The sequence below is a fragment of the Eschrichtius robustus genome, chromosome 14, assembly GCF_028021215.1.
Source record: "Eschrichtius robustus isolate mEscRob2 chromosome 14, mEscRob2.pri, whole genome shotgun sequence".
NCBI classification, from domain to species: domain Eukaryota; kingdom Metazoa; phylum Chordata; class Mammalia; order Artiodactyla; family Eschrichtiidae; genus Eschrichtius; species Eschrichtius robustus.
Genome location: NC_090837.1, coordinates 99,629,153 through 99,656,094, shown reverse-complemented (window position 1 = coordinate 99,656,094; position 26,942 = coordinate 99,629,153). Strand labels below are relative to the sequence as shown.

Below are 26,942 nucleotides of genomic sequence, written 5' to 3'. Positions count from 1 at the left end.
TGATTTCTGTTGGAGAAGGTAAAGGACAGATTAGATTAGATTCCAGGAGCCCCATTAGATTTGAATTATTCCGTTTTACCACGTTTGGAAAAGATGAACTGATTTAATGTTTTTGTCTCGAATGAAGAAGGCACGGTTTCCCTGGCCCGTTCCTCGTTGGGGGGACACTGCCGGTTCTCTGAGGTGGCCGAGGCTGACCGGGGCCTGGGGACGGCTGCAGGGGCTTTCCAGCAGGGTCAGGGCCAACTCAGGGCTCAGACTCCTCAAAGCAGGCAGGCCTGGACAGACGGATGTCCCTGGGTGCACGGATGGATCCGGACACACGGACCTTCCTGGGCACGCAGACGGTTCTGGGCAGGCAGCGTGGGCCATGGGCGAGCCCTGCAGGGCCAGCCTTGAGTGAACGTGTTTGCTATTATGCCAATTTACTCCTGGGGGTTAATTATGTCTTTATTCACACAAAGGTGTTCAATTCATGCCATAAATCATCCGCTGACATGCTACCTCCTGCGTGCCAGTTTGTGGACTGAACGCCATTTCACAGAACCAGCTCTGAGGTGAGGAATGTGAATGTGTTGCTGGGTGTCTAGAGGGAGATTAATAGATTATTAGGAACCCCTGTAATGAACACATTACGCAGGCCTCGCGACTGGCTGTGTCCTGCTCATTTGCTGGCTGCTAATTGCTACAGCATACAGGGTCTGTTATGAGGTAAAGCGCCATCCATAATCTTGGCCACATTGATTAAGATATAATTGCTTTAATGAAATTCTTACAGAATAAGGCATAGTTCAAACAACACATTGGCTTTATAAAGGTTGATTTTCCTGGCCAATTACAGAAATAACTACAAAGGCTCTAGGTTTGAACTTGATGGTTCCTTCTGGTAAATTCACTGGAGGGAACAGTCCAGGAATTGCACTGGGCTCACTCGGGTGGTTTGAACTTTCCAGTTTGACCATAGAATCTGCCCAATGGTAAAAAACAACAACAACAACAAAAACCAAAAAACCCCACAAAACAGTGCAAACCCTGCCCATTCTCCGGCATCCCCGGTAGGCGGGGACGCTCTCCTTGGTGGTAAGGGTGGGTGTCGGGGCGGAGAAGGAAGGTCCCCCTGGACCATGAGTTCCCAGGGCCGGCCGCGCCCTGACCGCTGGCCTAAAGAAGCCGGAAGCTGTCCTCACTGTCTCCAGATGCAGGAGCTGGCGCTGTGTGGGCCAGAGAGCAGCTGCCCCCTCTCACCAGTGGGGCTTTTAAAGCAGAGTAATGAGAAACGGACAAGACAGCTGGATAGTGTTAAAACGTAAAGCTTTCACACCGGATAAAGCCCTCTTTTCTTTATAGGCTCAAGCAAGGCACTTGGCTCCTCTGGGACTCAGTCTCCCCATCTGTAAAAAGGGCCTCAACACGTGGTCTACGGTGTGAGCGCCTGACAGCCTCGGTCCCCGCCCGACCCACCCGGCCTGAGCAGTTGAGTACCTTTGCTGGGGGGGGGGGGGCGCGGTCCCAGTTTTAAAAATCTGATTCAAACGATTTGGCAAATGAGTGGACCGCCCCTTGCCCGACTTCCTCTGAGGAGCCCTGCCCCGTTGCTGGTGGCGGGCGCGGGCTGCGTGTCCCTTGGCTACCCCTGCTTAGCTCAGTTCGCGACCAACTGCCCCTCCATCCACTCCCTGGGCACCTGGGAGCCCACAGACAGAGCCCGTCTGGGCGGCCCTGGCTCTGCATGAGCTAGTGGTGGAGTCCGAGGCAGGTTCTAGGGTTGGAGGGGTGGCCGTAAGTGTCCACCCCGTGAGCTATTTGATGTTCTGTACAAAGGGTGTCAAGTCCACAGGTGGGAAGTGCAGTTGCTAGTATTTTGTCCATCATGTTGTGGACACGCTGTCCGTACAAGTTTTTCCATCTTAGGAAGCCGGGCCTCGCTGGTCCTTGCTGGACCCCCAGTGCTGGCCTGAGAGCCGTACATTAGCCAAGGGAGGGAGGGAGGGTGGGTGGGTGCACAATTCACAGCCTGGTGATGGAACAGGAGACGGGTGTGGACTCTTCCTGGAAGAACCTGGGACCATTGATCTGGTCAATCTGCTCTTGAAAAGTTCCCACCTGTCAACAAGGAGGCCCCGCGGTTAAGCTCTGCTCCGTGAGAGGACCTGGGCGGGTGTGCGTCCCCAAGGGGCCCCGCGCCGAGGCTCTGGATGGAAGATAGTAGCCCCACAGCCTGTGGGGGACACACGAGGCCCCCGGCCCCGCCCACCCGCCCTGAGCTCGATTCCCCGGGAGGCCGCGGCCATGGGCCGCGCTAAGCCCCAAACGCGGATTCCTAAGGATGCCGTGGGAGCAGGGCGGGCTCCACGTGCGTCGTCATGCTGGGGCCCCAGGACGACCCCGCCTCCCCCGCCTCGAGCCTGCTCTTGGATGAGGGTCTGAGGCACCGATTCTGGTGCAGCGTGAGGCTGGGGGCAGAAGGACCGCTTCTTCGAGGCTGAACCTTGAGGCAAAGAAGGGCTATCGATGCCCCCTACGGAGGCGTATCAGGGTCTGCGGGTGACGGCCTGGCGGGATCGGGGTGGGGTGAGCATCTAGAGCCAGGAGTACCTGGGTCCTGTCTGAGTGCAGTTTCTGGGGCAGCAGGTCTGGGGTCTGGCCTGGGGACTGCCTGCCTCACCCGCCCCCAGGTGGCCGGTCTGGGACCACCGTTTGCACACGAGGCTCTGTGAGATGTGTCTGGCGGCTGTGTTGGCAGGTGCGTCTCTGTCCTCCTAGGCTCTGCTCCTCTGGGTGCCTGTGGACCCATAGGTCCCAGGGGGCTATTTCCCAGCCCCCCACGCCTGGCTGCTCCAAGCAGGCCACCGCTTCCCCACCTCCTTCTTATGGGAGGAGACCGAGGTCCAGGGAAGTTGCCCAAGGTCACGGCTAATTAGTGCTGAGAGTGTCTGCGACGTTCCATTACACCTGCCCCCGCGTGGAGCAGTCATTGGCTGGGCTCACCGGAGGCCCTGCCAACATCGCTCAGGTGTCCCCCCGCCCCCAGGTGTGCGCTCCCTGGTGCGTTTACGTGTCACACACACGAGAGCTGTGTCCAGGGCTGGTCTCCACCCACCCAGCTCTGGTCTCGGAGGAGCCCCCGCCCTCGGCTCTGCCGTCTCAGAAGCGACAGGGTAGGGGTTCGTCGCTTCTCCCGGCGGCGGAGCGGGGTGAGGGCTCAGGGCTGGTGTGGGGAAGCATACAGGGTCTCAGGCTCCTGGGGGAAGGTGCGCAGGACCTCCAGGCTGCCCAGCCGGCCCTGCAGCGGTGCTGGGCGGGCAGGGCCTCCGGGAGGAGAGGCCGGCCTCACCCCCCGAAGGCCCTTCATCCCCGGCCCCTCGGAGGGCACCTGCAGGGGAGGGGGCAGCCTCCAGGAGCCCGGCTGCCAGGCTGACCTCTCCGCTGCCGGCGGGGCCTCCAGAGCGGCCTTTGTGTGGCTGCAGGGCCGGACCTCGGGGGGCGGCTGGTGGCCCGCCCGAAGCCGACCTCGCGCCCGAGGGGACACGGGGATTCCAGAGGGCCCTGTGGGGCGGGGCTCGCCTGCCCTGGCTGTTCTGGCTGTGCGTCCCCCCAGCACAGGCCGCTTTCTCATGCAGTGGTTTGAAATGAAAAGCTGCGGGGTTCACCGGATGCCCAGCTCAGCCCGGGGACGGGGACGGGGCAGGGGAACCGGCCGGAGCAGGTGTCGCAGGAGGCGCCGGGCCCTGGGCATCCGCTCGGGACAGAGTCTCAGGGCAGGAACGCCGCCCTGGGCAGCCCGCCCCCCACTTGAGGCTGTGAGGTTTATAGTCGGACCATCTCTCTTTGTCGTGACCCTCAGCAGACACAGATTTCAAAGCCACGTTAATCCAGGGCCTTTGAGAAGCGAGTGTGGAGACGAGATGGAGCTGCCGATTCCCCGGCACCAGGCTCGGGCATCGCACGGCAACCCGGGTGGGGACACGGCCGTTCCTGAGGCACCTCTAAGGAAGGATTCGGGTGGGGCCGGACTCTGCCCCGCAAAGGCAGGAGGGTTCCAGAGCCCCCTGGCATCCTGGCCGTGAGCTCCCAAAGGGGGGTGCAGTGGGTGCAGTGGGTGCAGCGGGGGTGGAGTGAGGGTGCAGCGGGGGTGGAGTGAGGGTGCAGCGGGGGTGGAGTGAGGGTCCAGCGGGGCATCTGGGGCATCCCCGTGGTCCTTCTCTGTCCCTGCACTGCTGCGCTGGCTTATGGTCTGCCTTGTTCCACATCAGGTTGGAAATGCTTCTCACTTCTGGCCTGAGCAGGTGTCTGAGCCCCCTTCCTGCTCCTCCTTAAGCCAGGCTGCAAACCCTGGAAGCAGCCGGATGCAGCCAGAGGAGCCCCGGGCAGGGGGCGCCTAGAGGAAGGCAGAGGTTTGGGCCAGAATTAGGGAACAAAATGCCAGCGGTCATCTCACCACAGAGGGAGGCGGCCCAGGCCCAAGGTGCAGATAGCGTGGAGCACGCGTCCTCCTGAGAGAGCAGAGGCGGGGGACCAGGCCCAGCCCAGCCTTGTCTCCCCCAAGACAGTGAGGAGGGGGACCAGGCCCAGCCCAGCCTTGTCTCCCCCAGGACAGTGAGGAGGGGGACCAGGCCCAGCAGCGGCTCCTTCCTCCCTCTGAGCGACTCTCCTACCAAGGGACCAGGAGCTGGGCCAGGGGAGGGACCTACTGAAGGGGCATGTGTCTGCCCTGGAAACCCCTTTCTCCCTACAGGCCAGAGAGCACCCCTGCACCCAGGGGGCCCTGGGGAAGCTCCTTCTGCCCTCACCGCCCCCCCCCCCCCCACCCCACAACTAAGGAGCACGAGCAGGGCCAGTGCAAGCTCCTGGGAACCAGACAAACCAAGCTGACTCAGCAGGGCTGCACAGGCTCGGAGACGTGACTGCCCATGGGGCCAACTGCAGCTCGCAGGACAGCCAGGACCAAGCCTAGACAGGTGGCTGCAGGCAAAAATGGAAGGTTCAACCAGGACCCATGGTTTCCTGCCACAATGGACAAATGTCAGGATAAGACTTAAAAAGCATTTAAAAAAAATTTTTTTACTTGGCTGCACCGGGCCTTAGTTGTGGCATGCAGGATCTTCATTGTGGCATGCGGGATCTCTAGTTGTGGCATGTGGGATACTTTAGTTGCGGCCTGTGGGATCTAGTTCCCTGATCAAGGATCAAACCCGGGCCCCCTGCACTGGGAGCATGGAGCCCTAGCAACTGGACCACCAGGGAAGTCCCAAGGATAAGACTTAGAGTCAGGAAAATCACAACTTAGGTGAGAGCATCAGGTGTCACCAACACTGGATGAATCAGGTGCTGGGACCATTGGACAAAGGTTTTAAAGCAGCCGCCCTAGAATGATTCAACAAGCAATTACAAATTCTCTTGAACCAAATAGAAGATCTTAGCAAAAATCCAGAAGTGATTATAATGAATCGAATGGAAATTCCAGAACAAAATACTCCCGAACAGAATGAACCCCAGCTCCTTGGTGGAGTCGGGGAGGCAGTGCGTAGAATCGGTGAACTTGAGCACACGTGGGAATTCACCCAGTCTGAACAGCAGAGAGGAACAGTGCAAAAGACATGAACGGGGCTTCAGGGGCCTGTGGGACAATTAAGAAGATGTGGCTTTGTGGCACCAGAGTCCCAGAGGAGATGGGAGGGGAGTGAGGCTGAAAGAGAATTAGGGTAAACAACGGCTGAGAGCTCCCCAAATTTGGTAAAAGACGTAAACCTACAGATTCAAGAATCTGAACAAATTCTCAATAGGAAAACACCCCCAAACCCATGCCACGACACATCATGATTAAACTTCTAGAAGCTAAAGACAAATCAAAATCTTTGCAATATCCAGAAGGAAACACATTACTGACAGAAAAAAAACACCGGTTCCAGCAGCAGCCGGTTCGTCTGAGACCACGGAGGCCAGAAGGAAGGGGCACATTTTCAAGGGCTGAAAGAGTAGCACTGCCAACCCCGAATTACTCTTCAGGGGTGAAGGGGAGACAAAGACAAAGTTCTCAGGCAGAAATAAATACGTGAATCAGGGAGTGAATTTGCCACTAGCAGACCTGCCCTCCAACAATGGGCAAAGGGAGGTTTTCAAACAGAAAGGACACGACCAGAGGACTCTTGGAGCCTCAGGAAGGAAGACAGAGTGGGAGGAGCCCGAGATGCGTGTCCTTTCCACCCCCACAGGAGGCTATGAGTCACCTCGGATGGCGAGGAGGTGGAAGGTGCTCAACGGAGGTGAGGGGCCCGTCGGGCAGGTGGTGCAGGCTTGATGCCAGTGACACACCGGCAGCACCCAGATGACGGCGATGGACGGTAGACGCTCAGACACCACGCCCGAATCCAGAGGAGCCCTGAGTGCACGCTCACGGCGAAGCTACAGCAGGCCACGTGCGCAGCAGCCCTCGTAAAGAGACGGGGGTGAGGGGGTGAGGCCGGGGCAAAGGTGGGGCTGACGTGGCACCAGAGCTCACCCCGTGCAGGGTGGTTCCGTTTCCTGGGGCTGCTGTCACCAAGCCCCACAGACGGGGCGGCTCAAGGAATTTCTTCCCTCCCAGTCCTACAGGCCAGGAGTCCGAGATGGAGGGCGGGCAGGGTCAGCGCCTCCTGGCGGCCCTGAAGGCAGGACCCGCTGGGCCTCTCTCCTCCGTCCATCCTCAGGCAGACTCCTCTCTCAGAGTCCCGTTCTTTGTCTCCCGTAAGGACATGCACCCTGGCTGTTGGGGCCTGCCAGATGACCCAGGACCACCTCATGTCGAGCTCCTTACCTAAATCACATCTGCAGAGACCCAGGTTCCCCATGGGGTCATGTTCTGAGGTCCCGCCACGCTGGCCAGCTGTGTGTTCTGCTTCCTGGGCAGCAGGGAAAACCCCCAACATCCTTAGAGTGTCGTAAGCTACACCCCGGTATTCAAAACTAGCTCAACTATTTAACCTTGGGAGGAATTTCTTCCCTGGGGTCTCTTCAAGAACTCCCATGATGAGAAAACCCAGGAGAAAACAGGAGAATCGGGCAGGTCCTTCCGGCCCCCTCCGTGTTGCAGGCAGGACCATCCGGTGCCAGGCTGGCTGCTCCCCAGGTATGAGCACCTCGGGAGCTGAGAAGGGCCGAGCTGGCACCCAGGAGCCGGAGGGACGGGGCAGGGCCCATGGGACGCAGAGTGGGAGAGCCCAGGGCACAAGGAGTGGGGGCGAGCCCTGGCTGCTGCTGCCTGACCCCTGGCCACACCCGCCGCCTGGGCCAGCTTGGAAGGAGGGGGTCCACGGGGGGCTCCTCATCCCAGGCGCGCTGCACAGAGAGGGTTGCAGCAGTGGATGGGGCAGGGGTTATGGGGAGCCTTGGAGGAAGCCTTGGAGGAACTGGGACATTGCAGACAAGATGGGTTCCTTTTACTTCTCTTCTTTGGGGTCTGTCTTCTATTTTAATTATTTTCTCTCTGATCTTTCATCTCCTCTGTTCATAACAATTTTGTTTTGCTCACTTTTCCATGTTTTCATTAGTCTAGTTTCCTATTTTCAGCTTCTCTGAGTTCTCACCCTGTGACGGTTTTATTTTTCTTTTCCATGTCTGTCCTAAATTCTGCTACTTATTTTTTTCCTTTCCTTCAATGATCTCAACAGTTCTTCATGAGCTCCTGTATCTCTGCTTGAGCTCTTGTTTAGGAGGTGAGCGTTTCCTTCATTTCTTTGCATTTATGACACTGTGTCAACATAATTTCATCTGTCCTGGGGTATTCTTTGATGGTGTGTATTCTTTGTCTGCCGTTTGTTTTTTAATCCCCTTTTCCTTGTTACCTTCAGTATTTTTGCATAGATCCTTTTGGATTATTAATCCTCCCTGAACATGGTGAGTTCTCTACAGACCTTCCATTTGCAAGAGGTCCAGGCAGGAGATGGTCAAAGCAACGTTCCAGGACTGAAGGACGTTTCCTGCTTCTCAGCAGAGCCTCACACACAAGTCTGTGCACCTGGTGGGACCACTTGCTTGGGTTTACCTGGACTTCTTCAGGTAACAGAGGTCAGCCCTGCGGGGAAATCATAGTGGGAGCTCCGCCCAGCTCACCTCAACGACAGGCCACTGTGGGGCTTTCCTTGTTAGCCCACACGCCCCATCCCCTGGCACCAATAAGGTCAGGGATGGTCCCATAGCCAGCCCGTGGCCCTGATCCCATTTTCCATCCCAGGATCATGGGCTCTGATGTCAGGGTATCTACCTAATGTGCAGAATTCCGTGTCCTGCTTCCTCTGCCTGAGACCTCCTGTAGCAGGTTCCACTCATAGCCTGTTTGCAATCCTGGAACAATCTCCTCTGAATTGGTGATGCCTCCCCATGTTGAAGGTTTAAGATTCCCAGTGTCTGCAGTTTGGTCAAAAACAGTGTTTGTATTTTGTTCTTGTTCTCCTTGTTTCCAAGTGATTTCAGCGAAGACAAACAACTGAGACATTTTATTCACTATTTTAAGCTGAAAGTCAGTACCTAACATTTTTTCAACAATTACCAATTTATATCTAATTCAATGACATGGGTTCTGTGGCTGTCAACAGAGTTTGCATGGTCTTTACAAAACGCTCAAGTGAGCAAAATCTCTTTGGGCAGAACAGCGGACACGGGGGGGGCTCTGACATGACCGGTGCACCAGCCCCGCCCCCTGGGGGCTCTGAGTCCACAGTGCTCTGCCTCGTCTCCCCGAGCTGCTGTTCGGGTCAAGCCCTGTTCCGCATGGTGGTCACCAGCCCGAGGAACTGGCCCTCTCCGCTCACTTCCTCACCCCTCCAGAGCTTTGTGGGGTCACCTCCCAAATACACTTCGATTCAAACTAGGCCTCACGGCCCCTTCTGCGGGGTCCAGATCACAGGCGTGTCGTGGGTTTGCTCCCTCTGACGTGGACAGACCCCTGTCAGGTACTCAGGGTGAGCTTGGGGCGACCTGCTTGGTGAGCCTCAGGTGATACGTGCGGTTGTTCGGAAACGGAATTCCAGGCCCTGCAGCCCGGCGACCCTGGAGCCAAAGGCGGGGACGAGGCCGTGCTGGCCGCATGTGTCCGTGCACGCAGGGCAGCGGCCAGGTGGAAGGGGCCCCTGCTCCGAGGGTCGCCTGCCCTACAGGTTTCCGAAGTGAGAAGGACTCAAGATGGCCCCAGTCCCAGCCTGGAGATGTCTGGCGAGCTGCCTTGAACAAAGAGCGCGGCCCGGCCACACGGGGGGCCTCCTGGGATGGGGCCCAGGGGCCTCCAGACGTTCAGAAAGCTCACAGCGACGAGGAGTAAAAGTAACCGGCTCGCACCAGCCCCCGCGGCAAGCAGCCCGGGAAGGACGCCCCAGCCCACGGCCATTCTCGCTCCGAGGCCGGTGCGCGTCCCGCGTGCAGGGCCCAGGTGCTGGCGCCCGGCTTCCTCACGCCTTGACCGTGGTCCGGTCCCCGCAAAGCTGCTCCCGGCTCTCAGCGGGCAGGTGCGGCGCCGGCCAGGCCTCCCTGCCACGCTCAGGAAGGCGTCGAAAGGCAGAGGAGAGAAGGGAGTGAGGAGGCGATACAAGCAGTGGCAGCGGGAGGGTCAGAGGCGCAGTCAGCCTGCGGGACCCCTTCTCAGGGCAGATTGCTTTCATCTTTCGTCACCTGGCCTGGGCCTCCCGAGCAGCGTCTCTGCCCCTGGGCACCGCGACCCTTGGGCTGGGTGACCCTGCCGTGTCCGCCGGGAAGCACTCTGACCTTGGCCCTCTGGATGCCCCCCGCAGACGGTGCCTGGGCCTTGTGGAGCAGAGCGCCACTGGGGGGTGTTGTCAGGCCTCCCTGGAGCTGGCACTGGGGACGGACAGGCTGGGCGGGACCTCGCCCCCGCCTCCTTTCTCCCCCGCGTTCTCTCCACCCTCCTCCACCTCCTCAGCTCACGACAGTCCTCGGGGAGTTAGAGGCTGCGTCCCACGTGTGGTTGCGGGTCCTCAGCCCTCAGAAGGTCTGCTCGAGCCTCAGAGAGATGACGAAGAGATGGGCCATAAGCAGCCTCCCCATCAGGCTCAGAGGCAAAACAAGCCACTTCTACTTCTTGGCGTGTTTGCCTCTGAGCCTTGGACGTTCTCTGGAAGGCCTGGCCTCCTCCCAAGGGGTGCGTCCTTCCCGGGAGCTGGGCGTTGCCGGGAGAGGCCCTGGGGAGGAGAGGAACCTCCCGAGGGTCTCCCTCCAGCTTCTAAGTTGAGGCCTCGGTGGCCCTGCGGGGTGGGTAGGTTGACATGCAGACAGAGCGGCCCGCCATCGCAGGAGAACAAAGCTTTTATGATGTCGCTGAAAGACTGGTGTTTGCAAAGGTTGCTACAGGACACGCCGCGTGGAGAATCCAACATAGAGCGTCTAGACAAACTCCTACTGTCTGACCTTTCGTGTGTTTCCTCATCCACCCATCTTGCCAAGCAAATGGGTGACTAAGCGGTGGTTCAGCGGACACCCTGTCACCAGGCCCGAGGAGGCCCAGGTCACTTCGTAAATTTCAGTCTGGCCGCCCGGACGACGGGGGCGCCTCCACCGGCGGGGCTGCTGTGTGGTTTCCGAGCTGCCATGTATGTCTGGATCGTCATGAACTAATTTTAAGTCTGCTGCATCCAAAAGCCACAGGGCGGCCGAAAAACAGAGCTCACTTCCAGCCAGAAGGACCCCAGAATTTACCTAAGACATGAAGAGGAAGGCGGACAGCCCAGGAAGACAGAGTGAAAGACGGTGACCGCCAGGCCTGTCCTGATGGTGGGGGGTCTGGGGGCACCGGCTCTGCCAGAGTGAAGCGTCCAGGGCCTCAGCACAGCCAGCCCAGAACATTCTTTCCCTCCCAGGTCCTGCTGGCAGCTGCGCCTGAGCCTCTGAAAGCAGCCGCGTCCGTGGCTCAGAGGCAAAAGGAGAATCCACTCCACATGCAAACGCCTGACAGCAGAACTGGAGCCTGGTTGATTCTTCCTGAGCACGAGGCTTTGAGTGTCAGGGGTCCTCGGGGCGGGGGCGGCGGGAACTCACCCCGGAATCCCCTGGGGCGGGGGATGCGGACAGCACGGGACGGAAGTTCAGGAAAGCAGCCGCGAGCCTCCCGTGGACACACGGCCTGGCCGCGCCCACAGACCACCGGGGCTGAGCAGGTGAAAGCACGGTGCCACGTGCCCTGCAGACCCTCCAACCAGGGGGGTTTCCACTGGGACGTGCCTCTGGCTTGAAAAATGGAAACCGGAGAAAGATTGGACTTGTTCTGCTGGAAAAGACGCTGCTTCTCCAGAACAGTGTCGGGGCCGTGAAGCATGCTTAGTGCAGCTGTGTCCTCATGGTGGCACCGACTGGCCAGGTACTATGAATGGTCCAAAAAGGGAAAGACACACTTTGCCCCAGATGGTGTCACCTGTACCAAAAGGCGAGGGAAAGTATTCCCGAAACTTCCTGCCCCGTGCCTGGAGCTCGAGGGCGAGTATGATCTTAGCTGCAGGTGTACTGTGGCCGAAGCGTGTCCTGAACACGCATGATCTTCACATTGATTTTCTACAGACATAGGAAGGGAATTTCGTGGAGTCTCTGGATGACCTTCGTGGGCACAGTGCTGGGAGCTCTTTAGGAAGCCTGCCCCTGATGATGGGAAAGCGGAAACGCCCCTGAATTTCTTGTAGGTTGTTGGGACCAGGCTCTGGAGGCCCCGTGGAAGGGGTAACACACCCCAGAGCAGGAGGGTGTGATGGGGAGTGATGGGCCTGGTGGTGGGCCATCCTGTAGGGGCGGTCAGAGGACTACGAGCCCCACTGGACTCCCCAGAAGGGCTCTCAGGTGACAGGGGGCTGCTCAGGGCCCCCCTCCCGAGGCTGTGGGCCCAGGGACCCTGGGCACCGTCCAGAGACACTCATGGTGGTCAGGACGGGAGCGGGCGCTGGCATCCAGCGGGGGGGAGGCCAGGTGAGACCAAGCATCCAACCGTGTGCAGGGCTCCCCCCACCTGGAATTACATAGCAGACATCCCGAGTGCTGAGGTCGGGAAACCCGCTCCAACTCAAAGGAGGGACAGGACAGAGGCCGTGGGCAGGGCCCTGGCCAGCATCTCCCGGATCTCATTCAGCGAGGGACCAGGCCCAGCTCTGAGAGCTCCTGCTCTGAGCAGAGGAGACAGTGGGAAGCTTGTGTGTGTGTGTGTGTGTGTGTGTGTGTGTGCGTGTGTGTATGTGTGTGTGTATGTGTGTGTGTATGCGTATGTGTGTGCGTATGTGTGCATGTGTGTGCGCGTGTGTGTATGTGTGTGTGTGTGTATGTGTATGTGTGTGTATGTGTGTGTGCGTGTGTGTGCGTGTGTGTGTGTGTATGTGTGTGTGTGTGTGTGAGAGATGGTCAGCCCGCAGTCGGTGGCACGCCTGGGCACAAGCAAGTCCACCTCCCCGGAGGCGTCACAAAACCTCGACTAGGGCCAAACCCGCTCTCGGTGCCCACCTGCCGGTTTCCTCACCTTCAGCACGGGAAGAATCAGAGCCGCACACAGAACCATTGTCAGTGTCACAGGAGCAGTGCTGGCCCTCGGAACCTGGCCGAGGGGCTGCGGTCAGAGCTGCCGGGAAGCTCCTGTCACCAGCATACCAGAGGCCCTCAGGACCACTGCAACCCCCTTGCCACACTTGCCCTTAATTCAGCTTCTCAACACACCTTTCACGGCTGCCTGATCCCTGGGCACTGCGCTAAGCATGTTCCCCAGCTCTGCTCCCTCAGGAGATGGACTTAACTGTCACGTCAAGGTCACACCTCAGTTCCCATGACAACAGTTCCACCATAGCTTTAAAAATGACTTGTGTAACGTCCTGATTCCAAAATGTATCCCAAAACTACAGTCGTCAAAACAGGGTGGTCTTGGCACAAAGACAGACATGTGGACCAAAGGAACAGAATCGAGAGCCCAGAAATAAACCCTGACGTGTGAGGTCAAATGGTTTTTGACAAGGATACTGAGACTATTCCGTGGGGAAGGACAGTCTTTTCAACAAATGGTGCTGGCAAAACTGGATATCCACATGCAAAAGAATGAAGTTGAACCCCTACCTCACACCATATACAAAAATTAACACAAAATGGATCAAAGACCTAAATGTAAGACCTAAAATTACAAAACTCTTGGACAAAAACATAGGACAAAAGCTTCATGACATTGGGTCTGGCAGTGATTTCTTGGATGTGACCCCAAAGGCACAGGTAACAAAAGACAAAAATTGGCAAATTGAACTTCATGAAAATTTAAAAGTTTTGTGCATCAAAAGACAATATCAACAGAGTAAAAATACAATCCACTGAATGGAAGAAAATATTTACAAATCATACATCTGATAAAGAGTTAGTATCCAGAATATATAGAGAACTAAAGCTCACCAACAGAAAACAAACAACTGGATTCAAAAATGGGCAAAGGACTTGAACAGACATTTCTCCAAAGAAGACATACAAATGGCCAATAAGCACATGAAAAGACACTCAGCATCACTAATCAGGGAAGTTCAAATCAAAACCACAATGAGACACCACTTCATACCCATCAGAATGGCTATTATCCCCAAACGAGAAAACAGGTGCTGGCAGGGATATGGAGAAACTGGAACCCTTGTATGCTGTTGGTGGGAATGTAAAATGGTGCAGCTGCTGTGCAAACAGTACGGCAGTTCCTCAAAAAATTAAACAGAGAATTACCACATGACCCGGCAATTTCACATCTGGGTTTATACTCAAAAGAATCGAAAGCAGGGTCTTGAACAGATATTGCACACCCACGTTCACAGCAGCATTATTCACAATAGCTAAAACGTGGAAGCAACCCAAGTGTCCATGGACAGATGAGTGGGTAAACAAAATGTGATGATAGACACAATGGACTATTATTCAACCTAAACGGAGGAGGAAATTCTGACTCAGCCTACAACATGGGTGAACCCAGGTGAAATAAGCCAGACACAGAAACGCACCCTGATGATTCCACCTGTACGAGATTCCACCTGTCGTCCAATTCATAGAAAGTAGAACGGTGGCACCAGGGCTGGGGGAAGGGACGGGGAGTGAGTGTTTAGCGGGTGCAGAGCTTCAGTTTTATGAGATGAAAAGAGTTATGGGGACGCATGGTGGTGACGGCTGCACAGCAACGTGAATGTGCTTAATACCACTAAACTGTGCTCCGAAAATGGTTGCGGTGGTGAGTTTTATGTAATGTGTATTTTAAAACAATTTTTTTTAGATGGGGGGTTGGGAAATAACCTGTGCAAACATAGCAGTTACTCATTTGGCTGTCTTGTTGACTTATTTACTGTATTGGGAAGACATAAATGTCATGCTTTGCAAGTTTTTGCAGGTGCAAAAATTTCATAATTCTGCCTGCCTTTTCCAGTAACATCATTGTGTGTTTTTGATGATATGAGTTATTTGAAAGAAACTGACATTATCCAAAATACAGAACTCCTTTGGAAATTTTGAGGAAGGCTCTTGAACTGCAAAGGGCTTATCTTTTGTGAGCTGGTCCCTGCTCTGAGCAGCAGGGCCAGGCGAGTGGGGGGCCGGAGCCAGGGCTAGGGAAGCAGGAAGCACGAGGGCCCAGAGGCCGAGGCCAGGAGCGCGGGGGCCGCCCTGGGGAAGGTGGGATGGCTTCCAGCACAGGGCATCCTCAGATGTGGAGGACGCCCGGCCCTCCCCACCTGCATCTTCTGCAGCCGTCCACGCCTCCCGCCGGCGGCCCTGGGCTAGGGCCTCTGCACCTTGTCTCCCTCCTCCCGGGAGCCCCGTGTCTGCCCGGCGGGTCTGTCTGTGCGTCTGGACGCACCCCAGGCTCCTCCTCTGGGCCCTGAGCTGAGGGTCACATCCTGGGACCCCTTCCTGAGGCCCTTCTCTGCCTCTGGGGTGTGTCCTCCTGCTGAGGGGCAGCCGGGGCTGGCACAGGGGCGGCTTCTAGTGGCAACGGGTGCCCACAGAGGGGACCCGCCCCAGATCACCCCCGAAGGGAGCAGCCGCATCGAGGGCCCTGGGGCCACAATCTGCTCAGCTGCCCAAGGATGCAGGGCTGTGACCCCCATGCCCAGGACTCGTGTGACCCCAGCTGAAGGGCCCAGGCCGGGCAGCGCCCAGGAGCAGTGAATCCACGGAAGATGACAGACTCGGGCTCCCTGGAAAAGTCATTACATGCGGAGAGGGAGCTGAGCCGGGAGAGGAGAGCGGGCCCTGCTTCCTGCGGAGCCTGATTCTCCCCGAGCCCAGGAGACGCCGCCGGCCGCTCCCACCCTCGCAGGCGCGGCCAGCTCATCCCATCCCAGGGGTGAGCGGGGAGCCGGAACACACAGGCCTGCGGTTCTGTCCATTTGGTTTGTGTACAAAGTGGGCACTTCCTCACCAGGTGCCTCTGCTCCGAGACCCGGGCTGGACGGGCCCCCGGACTGTGAACAGCCCTTTGTGGTGACGGTGACCCCAGAGTCCCACTGTCCTAGCGGCAGGAGGCGGACCCCGGCCACAGGGTGGCCCCCGCAGGCCGCAGGGAGGCCCGGGAAGGTAGGCGACGTCTGCGGGAACTCCGGCAGGCCTTCCTGTGCCCCCAGCTCCCAGGACGAGACCTGGACGTGAGTGTGGAGAGCAAGGTGGGCTCCCGAGCCCTGCGGCCGGGTTCACGCCCCCGCCCCAGCAGCGGGCCCCAGGGTCCTCATCTCTAAGTGTAGGGGCACCCACGGCGCCTCCCTGCGGGTGTGGGGTGTTGGGGTGGCACCATCAGCAGGAGGGGGTTGGCAGACTCCCCGAGAGCCCGGGTGCCTGCAAGCCGGGGCCTGGCTGCAGGGGGCGAGGGGCTGTAGCAGCTCCCGGGGTGAGGGCCACTGGGCCGCGGTGTAGACCAGGCCTCGGAGGGCCGAGCCTCAGACCCCACACTCCAAGTGGGGAATGTGATTTTCCTGTGGCTGATTTAGCAGGAAAACATGGCAGACAGGGAGAACGGGAGTCACGGGTCGGATCGTGTCCCCAGAAAGACACGTCAAACCCCTAACCCCGGGACCTGCGAACGGGGCCCTGCTTGGAAATAGGGTGCTTGCAGAGGTGACCATCCTCGAGGCCCAGGGAAGATGTCCCGAGACCACCGAGGCAGAGGGGGACGCGGCCGTGAGCTGAGGGGCGGCAGGGGCCCCATAAGCCGGGAGGCAGGAAGGACCCTCCGCAGAGCCTCTGGCAGGACTGACGGCCTCCGGGCCTGGAGGAATACGTTTCTGCTGTCTGCAGCCACCCCACTGTGAAGGTTTGTCATGGACGCGCACGCGGGGGTCAGACAGGGAAACGTGGCTCACGTGAGCCCTGTGGACTCACGGCCCCTCGGCTGCGGGAAGAAAGGCTCGGAGACACGCGCCTCGTCCAAGGTGCTTTGAAGGGAAGGTGTGTATTTGCTTTTTTCCTCCGGACTCTGTTGCTCCAGGCTCCTTGCGCGGTGGTGGAGGATCTGCCCCGAACAGCAGCGGGTATGGCTGCTCAGGCCCTCGATCCCAGGAGGCGGCGGCGGGAGGCTGGTGGCCGGGGCTCCGGGCGCTGCCGCCTCAACCGCCAAACGGACCACTTCCTCGGTCTCTGCTTAGTGCTCTCAGTTACTCTTCTCTTAATAAAGAACATTTGCTGAGGAAAAGGACAGAGGCTAAAACAGTCCTGGCGCCAGGTTGAATCAAAGTGAAAACAGGTCAGCGCTACCTCCACTCCTGGGACTCGACCCCTACGAAGGTGGGAAAGAGGGGTCCCGGGACCAGCAGTGTGGCTCAGGGGCCGGGGCACAGGTGCGCGTGCGTGTGTGAGCGTGTGCTGCACTTTGGCGAGAAAGTCCGCGAACTCATTCTCAGGCCGTCCCTGGAGGCCGCTTGCAGGTCCTGTGCGCCCATGTCTTGCGGATGCTGTTTCTATGGAGGTGCTGGGATTGTGAGGGATCCTTTCTAAACACGAACAGGAAGTTCTCCAGCTGAAGCTTCTTGGTTCCAAATCTCACTTGCTGCCCAGAGCTCGGGCTGCTCCCAAGGCAGCCTGGGTGTCCCCTGAGGTTGGAGGCCCCAGGCCCTCAGCCCCGTGGGGCCCTGTCTGACCCGGGTCTGACCCCTTCAGCCGAGCCCCTCCCAGAGCTCAGAGAGCACGGTAGCTCCCTGGCCTTATTCACACTAAAGTGTGAATGACTGATGGCCTTTTTTTTTTAACATGTTTATTGGAGTATAATTGCTTTACAATGGTGTGTTAGTTTCTGCTTTATAGCAAAGTGAATCAGTTATACATATACATATGTTCCCATATCTCTTCCCTCTTGCTTCTCCCTCCCTCCCACCCGCCCTATCCCACCCCTCTAGGTGGTCACAGAGCACCGAGCTGATCTCCCTGTGCTATGCAGCTGCTTCCCACTAGCCATCTATTTTACTTTTGGTAGTGTATATATGTCCATGCCAGTCTCTCACTTTGTCCCAGCTTACCCTCCCCACCCCATATCCTCAAGTCCATTCTCTAGTAGATCTGTGTCTTTATTCCCATCTTGCCACTAGGTTCCTCATGACCTTTTTTTTTTTTCTTAGATTCCATATATATGTGTTAGCATACGGTATTTCTTTTTCCCTTTCTGACTTACTTCACTCTGTATGACAGACTCTAGGTCGATCCACCTCACGACAAATAACTCCATTTCGTTTCTTTTTATGGCTGAGTAATATTCCATTGTATATATGTGCCACATCTTCTTTATCCATTCATCTGTTGATGGACACTTAGGTTGCTGGCCTTTTAATAGTCCACACACATCTGCATTTTTAGAATAGAATACTATTTACCCAAATAGATCTCTAATTGGCTGCCTTCCTGGGGGCTTAAGTGCAAACTTCAGGAAGCAAGCTCTGGGGGAGGGACAGAGTCTCCCCCATCAGCCCTCGAGGTACCCCAGCTCCGACTCTCTCCTGCTCCCCGCACACTTGAGCGAAGGTGGCAGGAACCAGAGGGGCTCCTGAAGGCTGTCGCAGCCAGGAATTCAGAACCGGGCACATCCAGGAAGACGCTGACCCTTCCAGACGCCCCTCCTGGGTCTCCCTCCCAGGAACGCCCCACCTGAAAGCACGTCCACAGGTGCGGGGTCCGTCCTGTGCACTCCGCTGCTGTTGGGCGGCTGCCCCACTGGAGCACCCCTGACCCCCACTTTGTGTCCCAGCCCGCCAGCGCCTCTCCATCCCCCGGCCCCTCTTTCTGCCAGTTTCCAGGTTTTCTCCCTGGTCTCAGCATCCCGGGCCCCCTGCTCTATCTAGGCCACACTCCTGCTGCAGCAATGCGGAGACCGTCCATCTTTTTTCTCCCAGCAAGTGTGTATCGAGCGCCTACTGTGCCAGCAGCAGCCTCGGTACCTACCGCAGCCCCAGCGTCCGGCCTGGTCCCTCCCCCAGCGAGGCTGGTGGCCCATGGCTAAGTCGGAAGCAAAATCACTTTAATGACTTTAGGCAGAAAGAGATTGAAAACAGAATCACCAGGGATGCCCCAGGGCTGCCCACCTGGGCAACGCGCAGCCGGGACCCTCAGCCAGAGCTGTGCCCACCCCACCACCCCACAACCAGACGCCAGCAGCCCCGTCAGACCCAGGAAGACTGCCCCACGCTGCTGCCCCGAGGCCGTTCTTGAAGTCTCCAGAGACCAGGCTCACATGTGGCCCAGCTGTGCACGCACAGACGAGGGCACCCAGGGGAGAGGCCGGGGTCCCAGGCTGAGTTCCTGCTTCATTCTCGCCCCGCTTCAGACACTGTGCTCTTCAGCCACGGAGGGTCTCCTTATTTCTAGAAGAAGCCCGATGCTTAATCACTTGGTACTTTCACATGTCATGCTGGGGAATGCTTCGCCTGCTGAAAACTCCTCAACATCCTTCAGAGCCCCACCCTGCATGACTGGGCCTCGCCGCCCCTGGAGTGAGCCCGCAGGCCAGCATTCCGTGGACAGAAGGGGAGCGTGTGGCCAGGAGTGTGGACCAATGCGCTCAGCGCCAGGCCTCCCCGCGGTCCTGTAGGGACACTGGAGTTGACCAGACTTGGGATGTGGAAAGGGGAGGGGCAGGCAGGGGCTTGTCCAGGCCCGGGGCACCGGTGCTCGCCCCTCCGCTGCAGGCTGGTCTGGGAGTCCTCGGTTGTCACTTTCCCTGGACGTTCTGGGCCCCGCCCTCTCCCGCTCTCTGTCTGGCCGCCTCTCAGCTCACGGGAGAACCTGCCCTTGGCAATCCTTTGGGCGGGCAGGCTGCCCAGTAGGCCGTCTGGGGGAGTCCCCTCCTGCCCGGCCTTGGGGGCTGGGCCCCTCGGTGACCAGACCCCCTCCCCAGCCACAGGGGCCTCCAGGGAAGCTGGATTCCAGGCCTGACGGTGCACCAGGACGCAGTGGTGGGGACGCGGCTGCTGAGAGCGCCCGCCAGCTGGCGGTGTTGCTGGCGCCCACGTCCCCCCAGCCAGCCTCCAGCTCACCGAATACCTGGGCTTACAGTGACTGCCTTTCTCCCTCCCGGCAGCGGCCGGGGCCCAGGGGCGGCTTTGTTTGGGCGGCTGTCTCTCCGAGCTGTGTGAACACAGCTGTGGAAGAAGGCAGAATCGCAGGCTTGAATTTTTCATCCTCTTCTCGTTTCAGTTTATGTGACTGAATGGCTTGCAGCTGCTTCAAAGGGATGTCCTCACCCCCCCCCCCCACCTGCCGCCCCATCCCTTTATTCACCGTCCGCAGTGGGGAGAGGCCCGGCCCGCACAGCTGGAGCGAATTAAAACCCACCCATTCAGGCCTGGCATCTGTGAGCCACGCATACCCACCGCATACACAGACTTACACAGCTCGGCAAAAATAGCCTTTTCATGGCAAGGCAGGACGGAAACCACAGCCGCGTGTAAAAGGCCTCCCAGTTTAGGTCCGGGATCCTCAGATCCAACCTGCGAACAAGGAGTGCTGTGTTCCCACGCCCCCTCTCCCTCGAGAGCCCCGGTGCCCACATTCGACAGACGTGCACCCTGCGTGTTGCCCCTATCTGCGAAGGGCGCGCCCCAGTTTGTCACATTCTTACGCTTTTCCACTCCCGTTCATTTGAACCCTTTTTCCCAAATGGTTCCACGCGAAGGCAGCTTCCCCCAGAGCCCCGCCAAAGGGCTCCTGGCAGACCTGCCCCCCGGACGGCGTCGGGAAGCACAGAGCCGCTGCAGGGCACCTAGCTTCTCCAGGAGCCAGGATGCTCTCAGTGCGTCCACACCCGCGCAAGAGGCCAGGAGTGAACTGACACTGGGGAAGCTCAAGCAAACCATTTAGATTTGAAGTGACGGAAGGCCGGAGGCAAGTTTGCTAGGATTTGCTCTCCTGGATCTGAGAAGGACTTTCCTTTTTTTTTTTTTTTTTTTTTTTTAAAGCTTTTTGCATTTATCATTATCTCTCAGCCAGCACTGAGGTGCCTGGAATGCATAAAAGAGTATTTTTCCAAACTGAAAATCTGAAATAGAAGCACCAATAAAAACAATAAAAACAGATCCCAGATTTATGACCATGTTTTTTCACCTCCCTCTCCCTCCCTCTCTCCCCTTCTCTCTCTCTCTCTCTCCCTCTCCCTCTCTCTCTCATTTTTCTTTCTCCCAGTTAACTTGGGACACCTGAAAACAAGTGACTTCAGAGCGCAAGGGATGGGCTCGCCCCGCATGCTGTACCCCTCGGTGCCCTCCTGCTGCAGCCCCCGTGCAGCCTTGGGTGGCCGGGCCGCGCTGTGCGGGGGTCCCACCCTCGCCTTTTGAACAGCTGTTTGGCAGCTCTGAGTGAAGGTCAATTTGGGGGTGAACTCAGAAACTGCAGAATGCAGGGGGAGGTTGTTAAGAAACGGGTTCTCCACTGTTTTTGCAACTTTGCACGTGGTTTCCCAGCTCCTTCCAAGGGCTGCCCGGTCGCGGCCGGCTCTAACCTGTGGCCCTTTGGATTCCTCCAGAAGGTGTTCCCTTCTCGGCCTCTGGGCCCTGTCCCCCAAGGCCCTGCCCTCCGCGGGTCAGCAGCGTCCCCGCGGCCACCTCGCCGCCCGCCGGGCACAGGCCTGTGCCGGGCCAGCCTGGCCGCCGGTGCGTGGACCCGGGCCCAGGAGCAGGAGGCCTGAGTCACGCCCTCCGGTGCTCGCACCCAGGCCTCTGGGCCCCGTGGCCGCGTCCGGGCCGGGAGTCCTTCAGGGCCCACGTGGCATTTGGCCCCCCCTCGCTCTTCCCGCATCTGCGGGGGCTGTCTGTTTTGGGGGCCGAAGGCAGACAGAGGGGTGAAGAACTCCCCACGGTGGCCGATTGTGCCATTTAAAAATACTTCTTGACCTAACAGACATCAAGAACTTCACTTCACAGTATTTTGCACAAGCGGTCTGTAGGGTAGAACCCTCCCTTGTGAGAAATCAGAACAGAACTATGCTGTCGGACGCACCGTGCCTCCCAGGTAAACACAGAATCGCTTTTGCTTTAACATTACTTTAAGTGAAAGCCATTAGGTCTGCAATTTAGTTTAATCGTTTGCCAGATCCTATTTTTGAAATCCTAACCATTTAGGGGTTAAAACTTTCAGTCTCCTTTCCACTCCAGGAATACGGCAGGAGCTCAGCCCGGGTGGCTGGAGAACTCTGCTGCCCGGAGAGCCGAGGGCAGAGGCTCCTTATCGAGGCAGGCCGGCCGGGCAGAGCGTTAAAGGGCAGGGCCCCCGTCCCCCGGGCCCCTCCCGAGGGCAGCCGTCCCCCGGCACCAGCCCGGTCTTCAGGGAGCTCCGGCCTCAAGGTCAGCAGGGAGTGTGCTCAGGGGAAGGGCCCACCGTGTGGAGCCCGTGCCCTGCAGGGCGGGGTGGGGGGGCCTCCCACCTGGCCCTCCCGCACAGGGAGTCCTGGGCGATGGTGCTGGGGCGCTCACCCCTGCGCGATGTTCATTTCTCTCCTTGGTGCGCGGTGAGGCCCCCTGGCTTCGGGCCCCTCTCTGTGGTTGATCACCGCACTGGCTACTTTTACTAAAGTTAACAAATTCCTTTAAATGTAGGCGTATTCTTATGCTTGCCAGGCAACAAGAGAACAGCATCACACCCTGCCTCTCGCTCCCCAAAGGCCCCCATTCCATTTCTTTCCACTTCCTTTTCATTTCTACCTCCAATTTTTAAAAAACGTGTTTCACTGCCAATTAAAGACTTTTCAGACTTAGGTGTCATCCGCTGACGTCCTACTGTGGAAGGTGAAGGTTCGGGGCGTTGAACCCTCACCTCTGAGGCCTCACACACGCCCTCCCCTGCCTCCTCGCACTTAGAGTAGGTGACTCACCCCGGGGGTGGCTTTGTTACGTCCACGTGGATGCCTCCTCGCACTTACAGTAGGTGACCCATCCCGGGGGTGGCTTTGTTACGTCCACGTGGATGCCACCTCGCACTTAGAGTAGGTGACCCATCCCGGGGGTGGCTTTGTTACGTCCACGTGGATGCCTCCTCGCACTTAGAGTAGGAGACTCACCCCGGGGGTGGCTTTGTTACGTCCACGTGGATGCCTCCTCGCACTTACAGTAGGTGACCCACCCCGGGGGTGGCTTTGTTACGTCCACGTGGATGCCACCTCGCACTTAGAGTAGGTGACCCATCCCGGGGGTGGCTTTGTTACGTCCACGCGGATGCCATGGGGACACCTGGACGGGCAACACGGCCGTCACCCCCCTGGCATCGCCACCCTCCTCTTCTAGACAACACAAGACACGTGCTATGACTTTTTAAAAACTCACTTTTAAACTGAACAAGTTTACATAATACGAATAAATACACATGGAGTCTGAAACAAATCTCGGACATCATGTCGTTTCATCCATAAATACTTCAGTTTGTGCCTCTTACAGGCGAGGGCTTATTCCTAACATCACCCCAACACCACTTTCATACCCAGCGAAGGTAAGAGTCACCCTCAATATCCCACTTCCTCCAATTTCCTCAAGACGCCTTTTGTAGCAAACTGTCGCGGGGCACCTGGGTAAATCTCCAAGGTTCCTTCACACCAGGTCTGCTCTTGAGTGGGCGGGAAGGGCGGTGGTTCTGGCAGCAGGGGTTAGACCACAGGGGAGCGCCACGTGCTTAGGACAGTGAAACCACAGGAGACAGGCCTGTGTCCCTGGCGCTAATCTCCCCGGACAGCGAGACGCACCAGACTTTGTACTGGTTCCAGGTTTTCCTTGGGGGCACGCACCTGCACTCTCTGCTCTCACACGTGAATCTGGCCACTGGAAAACTGTCCCCCAGGACATCCTCTCCCGTTGTCCTTGGAGCCCTCAGCCTCCCACCTGTGCTGGGCGCCTGGGTTCCTGGCCCCAGGCTTCCTCTTCCATGATTTACGCTCTCAGGTTGCTGGCGCACGTCCTCTAGGAGCCTCCATACATGTCTGAAAATATCTCTTCTTTCATGCTTGATTGATAAAGCAGTTCCTAAAATGGTAGGAAATTATCTTCCTAAAAGAACAGTAAAGCATTTCTCACCGTCTCCTGAGTTCCGTGTTGCTATTTAAGATTCCAGGGTCTTTCCCGTTCCTGACCCTCTGGAAGTTGCGTGTTCTCTCTGGAAGCTCTTGGGGTCTTTATCTCAGAGTTCTCAACTCCAAAATGTCCCAAAGGTGGGTCTCCAAACAGGCGTGCTTTACTCACAGGGCCAGGAACTTGGTTCTTTCAGTCTGGAAACGAAACGCTTCAATCCGTGGAAGCATCTTGCATGGTGTCTTTGACTGTATCCTGCCCTCCGTTTTCTGAACTTCCTTTACTTAGATGTTGGGCCTCTTGGACAGATCTTTTAATTTATTTAATCTCTTTCTTCTCATCTCTTTGTATTTTTCTTCTACTTTTCAGGATATTTCAGTTTTACCTCCAGCTCCTCCTTTGAATTTTTATTTGTGCTTCATTTTTTCTAATTTCCAAGAGCTCTTTCTTAAGCTCTGAATAATTCCTTTAACCTAGCCTCTCTTTCTTATGTGATTGCAATGTCTTTTTCTATCTTTCTGAGTATACGTTAGGGGTTTTTTCCCATGCTCCCTACATTTTCTGTGTTCCTACTCTTTTCTGTCTATTTTCCTCTCATATTATAGGCAGTGCGGAGCTGGAAAATGTTCAGCCATTGGCTCTCTGGAGAAAAAAAGCCTTGAGCTGTCCAGTTTTCACGGTGCAAATTCTCGCATGGTGGGCAATTTCTGTTACGTGGCGCTCTGCAAAGGCCACAGCAAGCAAGACACCTCCTGTGCCTTGGCAGTGTCCCCGGTGCTGGTCAGCCCTGCGTGGTCAGCACGGAGTGCCCGATCCTTTCTCAAATCCATCTGTGGGTCTCACTGAGGCAGCTGGGAAGGAGGGGTTGAGGCAGTGGGTCTGGATTCAGACAGTCAGAGCTAGGAGGGAAGATGAAAAGTGGTGAAAGAGAGAAGGGAAGAGCAGGAAGGCCCTGCAGCAAGGTCAGCTCACCGGGGAGTGGAAGGGCTGCTTCCCGAAAGAGGACCCAGGGGGCTCTGGCTGAGTCATTTTGGGGCACTCGAGACTGCATGTTCTTTTTCGCTCAAACGGTTCCTAATTATAATTCTGGGAGAAATTAGAGCATTGAAGAATGGGGCCGATGGCCGAACGGCGTTTCTGAAATAAAGATCCCGTCTCTGAAGTATCGAAGCTCCCTGCCAGACGACAAATTGCAGGACGGTTAATTCCCGTCTCGCGTCCAGTGGCCAAGAGCACATGCCAGCAGGGTGCTGCTACCACGCTGCTCAGCCCTCGCCCAGGAGGACGGCGCTCTCGGGCCCGTGCAACCTCCACGCGCCTTTGTTCCTGGACGCGGGCCGTCGGTCATGGCAGGTCACCCTCCATGGCGTCTGCTGAGACCTCCAGGACGTCGGCTTCCGAGACGGGGGCCAAGCGCCCCCGTTCTCACCCGCCTCCAGTGCAGGAAGGAGACAGATACCCGGCTTGACAGGAAACGAGACCCCGGCCTCCTGCTCCCGTGAGTTTTCACGCCGTGACCACGACAGCTTTAAGTGCTCCCCTCCATAATAAGCATAAAACTTACAATGGTCAAGTGAACCATGGCTTCCGAAAGCTACTGTAAAAGACGGGCGCGTGACGGGCGCCCTTTGTACCTTCAGCATCTGCCCTGCGCTGGTCGGCGCTGCCCCCTTCCCTGCGACCCCTGCGAGGGCTGGGGATGCTGTGTCTTCAGCGGGTCTGGCTCCGGCCTGGTCGAGTCCAGTTCCCTTCGTCTCGATGGTCTGTCCCAGTGCCTCCCCAGGTGCCCAACCGAAAAAGCCGGAAGTCACGTCATCGAGGCACTGTTTGGGGCCCAAAGGGGCCTCCTGCTTGCTCACTTCTGTTCATCCGCAGCTACAAATACAAGGACCCTGCAGATATCATTCCTCCCGCGTGTGTGCGTTTACACAGAACACATTCATACTATTCACCCTCTACAGGATTTAGGACTAACTACCTAGTTCCCCAAACAATAAGGGGCTGCAGGGGTGACTGTTCCTGGAATCCTGGGGTGGAAACAGAGTAACGCTTCTTCTCCAACTTCTTGATGCTGTTTGGTCAAAACACACCTGAAGACACAACATAAGGTTCACAGCAAATGCCACAAAAAGACCACGCAAGGCTGGTACAGCTATGCGAGCCGGGCGTGTCCCCTACACAGGCGCGAAGCGGACCTGGGGGATGTGAGGAAACGCGGTTAGAAGCCTTGGCTCCCGCAGGGTTTCTGGATCCCTGCTTACTAGATTTGTGTCACTCTGTTTGGGTTGATTAACTTGGGTGTTTGTTTGGACCTTGGAAATGTGTTGGCTTGAATCTTGGTTTGTTAATTATGAAGAAGCATTCCTTTGGGTTTTTCTGGACATGGATACAATCTGATTCTCCAGATGTAGGACACTTCTCAGTCCCATGCTGAAAAAAAATTGTTAGTATATCAAGCAGCTCTAAATTAAAATCTCATCCTGTAACTCAGCTTTGTGTCCAGTTTCTAATATTTACTGGGACCCTTTGGTCAACCTCATCTGTTAGCATGTGGATGCGCAGCTGTGTCTGGTGCCAGGTTTTTAAGCAATGTTTACGCACCGTACATGACAGCAACCAAAGCCTGCACAGAAAAGAAAGCTCGCAGACGGGCTACTTCCTGAGACCTGGTTTTGGACGCATGAGTGAAACATGAGGCCACGAGGCCATGTGATAGGGAAGAATGTGAAATGGGTGGGGATGGCGCCAGCCCACGGCAAACAAGTCTGACCACCTGGAGAGAATGAATAACCAAACAGTTGAAGAAGCAGTGCTTCCTGAGCTCCACGGGGCAGTTGGGCCTCCAAGCTTGATCCGTGTTAATCCTCACGACAGCCTGTGGGCTGGGCATTGCTGCCACCCCACTGCCCAGGTGAGAACCGAGGCCCAGGGCGGTCCGGGAGCAGAGCAGGGTCAGACCCCAGTTCAAACCCAAGGAGGCCTGATTCCAGGGCCTGTGAGCCTTTACATTTGGTACAACAGACGCACAGCCAGGTGCACGGCTTGGGGAATGTTCGCGTGAGTGTCCGCCCTGAAACCTCCACCGAGACTGAGATACGGAGGGTCCTCAGCACCTCAGAAGGCGGCCCCGAGCCCCACCCAGAGTCAGCCCCTGTGCTGACCTCGGTCACCGTAGGTCACCTGTGCCGGCTCCTGACACGCGTGTCACCGTGTCTGTTTGCTCTCATCTGACCTGTCAGAGCCGTCCCGCGGTGTGAAGGGGCCGGTTTCGTTCAGTGCTGTGTAGTGTCCTGTGTGTGGACACACCAAACTGATGATCTGTTCTGCTGCCGATGGACGTTTGGGTTGTGTCCAGAGTTTGGCTCTTTTTATAGACAAGACTCTACAAACACACCCACCCACACCCCCAGTGGACACACACCCGTTCCGTGGGGTGTGCACCAGGAGCCGAGCAGATGGGCT

The 26,942-nt window shown here is 57.1% G+C and overlaps 1 protein-coding gene across 1 annotated transcript; it reads left to right on the top strand.

Moving 5' to 3' along the window:
• The first annotated feature begins 6,605 nt into the window (after positions 1–6,605).
• LOC137776244 (serine/arginine repetitive matrix protein 1-like) lies at positions 6,606–26,711 on the top strand. Its single transcript, XM_068562479.1, has 15 exons — positions 6,606–6,723; positions 7,070–7,186; positions 8,971–9,140; positions 9,453–9,542; positions 9,908–9,976; positions 11,758–11,934; positions 15,089–15,304; positions 15,474–15,620; positions 16,439–16,583; positions 20,614–20,737; positions 20,994–21,285; positions 21,582–21,770; positions 24,867–24,978; positions 25,121–25,398; positions 26,502–26,711. The coding sequence occupies exons 1-15, from the start codon at positions 6,606–6,608 to the stop codon at positions 26,709–26,711; spliced, it is 2,454 nt and encodes an 817-aa protein (XP_068418580.1).
• Positions 26,712–26,942: the final 231 nt, after the last annotated feature.

What these genes read in the sequence shown, in the direction of transcription:
- LOC137776244 (XM_068562479.1), top strand. Translation starts at nt 6,606, where the DNA reads ATGGAGGGCGGGCAGGGTCAGCGCCTCCTGGCGGCCCTGAAGGCAGGA. An exon ending in ACGTGAGTGTGGAGAGCAAG is followed by an intron (nt 15,621 to 16,438) that starts GTGGGCTCCCGA and finishes CTGTTGCTCCAG; the next exon opens with GCTCCTTGCGCGGTGGTGGA. An exon ending in GACCCCGGCCTCCTGCTCCC is followed by an intron (nt 24,979 to 25,120) that starts GTGAGTTTTCAC and finishes TTGTACCTTCAG; the next exon opens with CATCTGCCCTGCGCTGGTCG.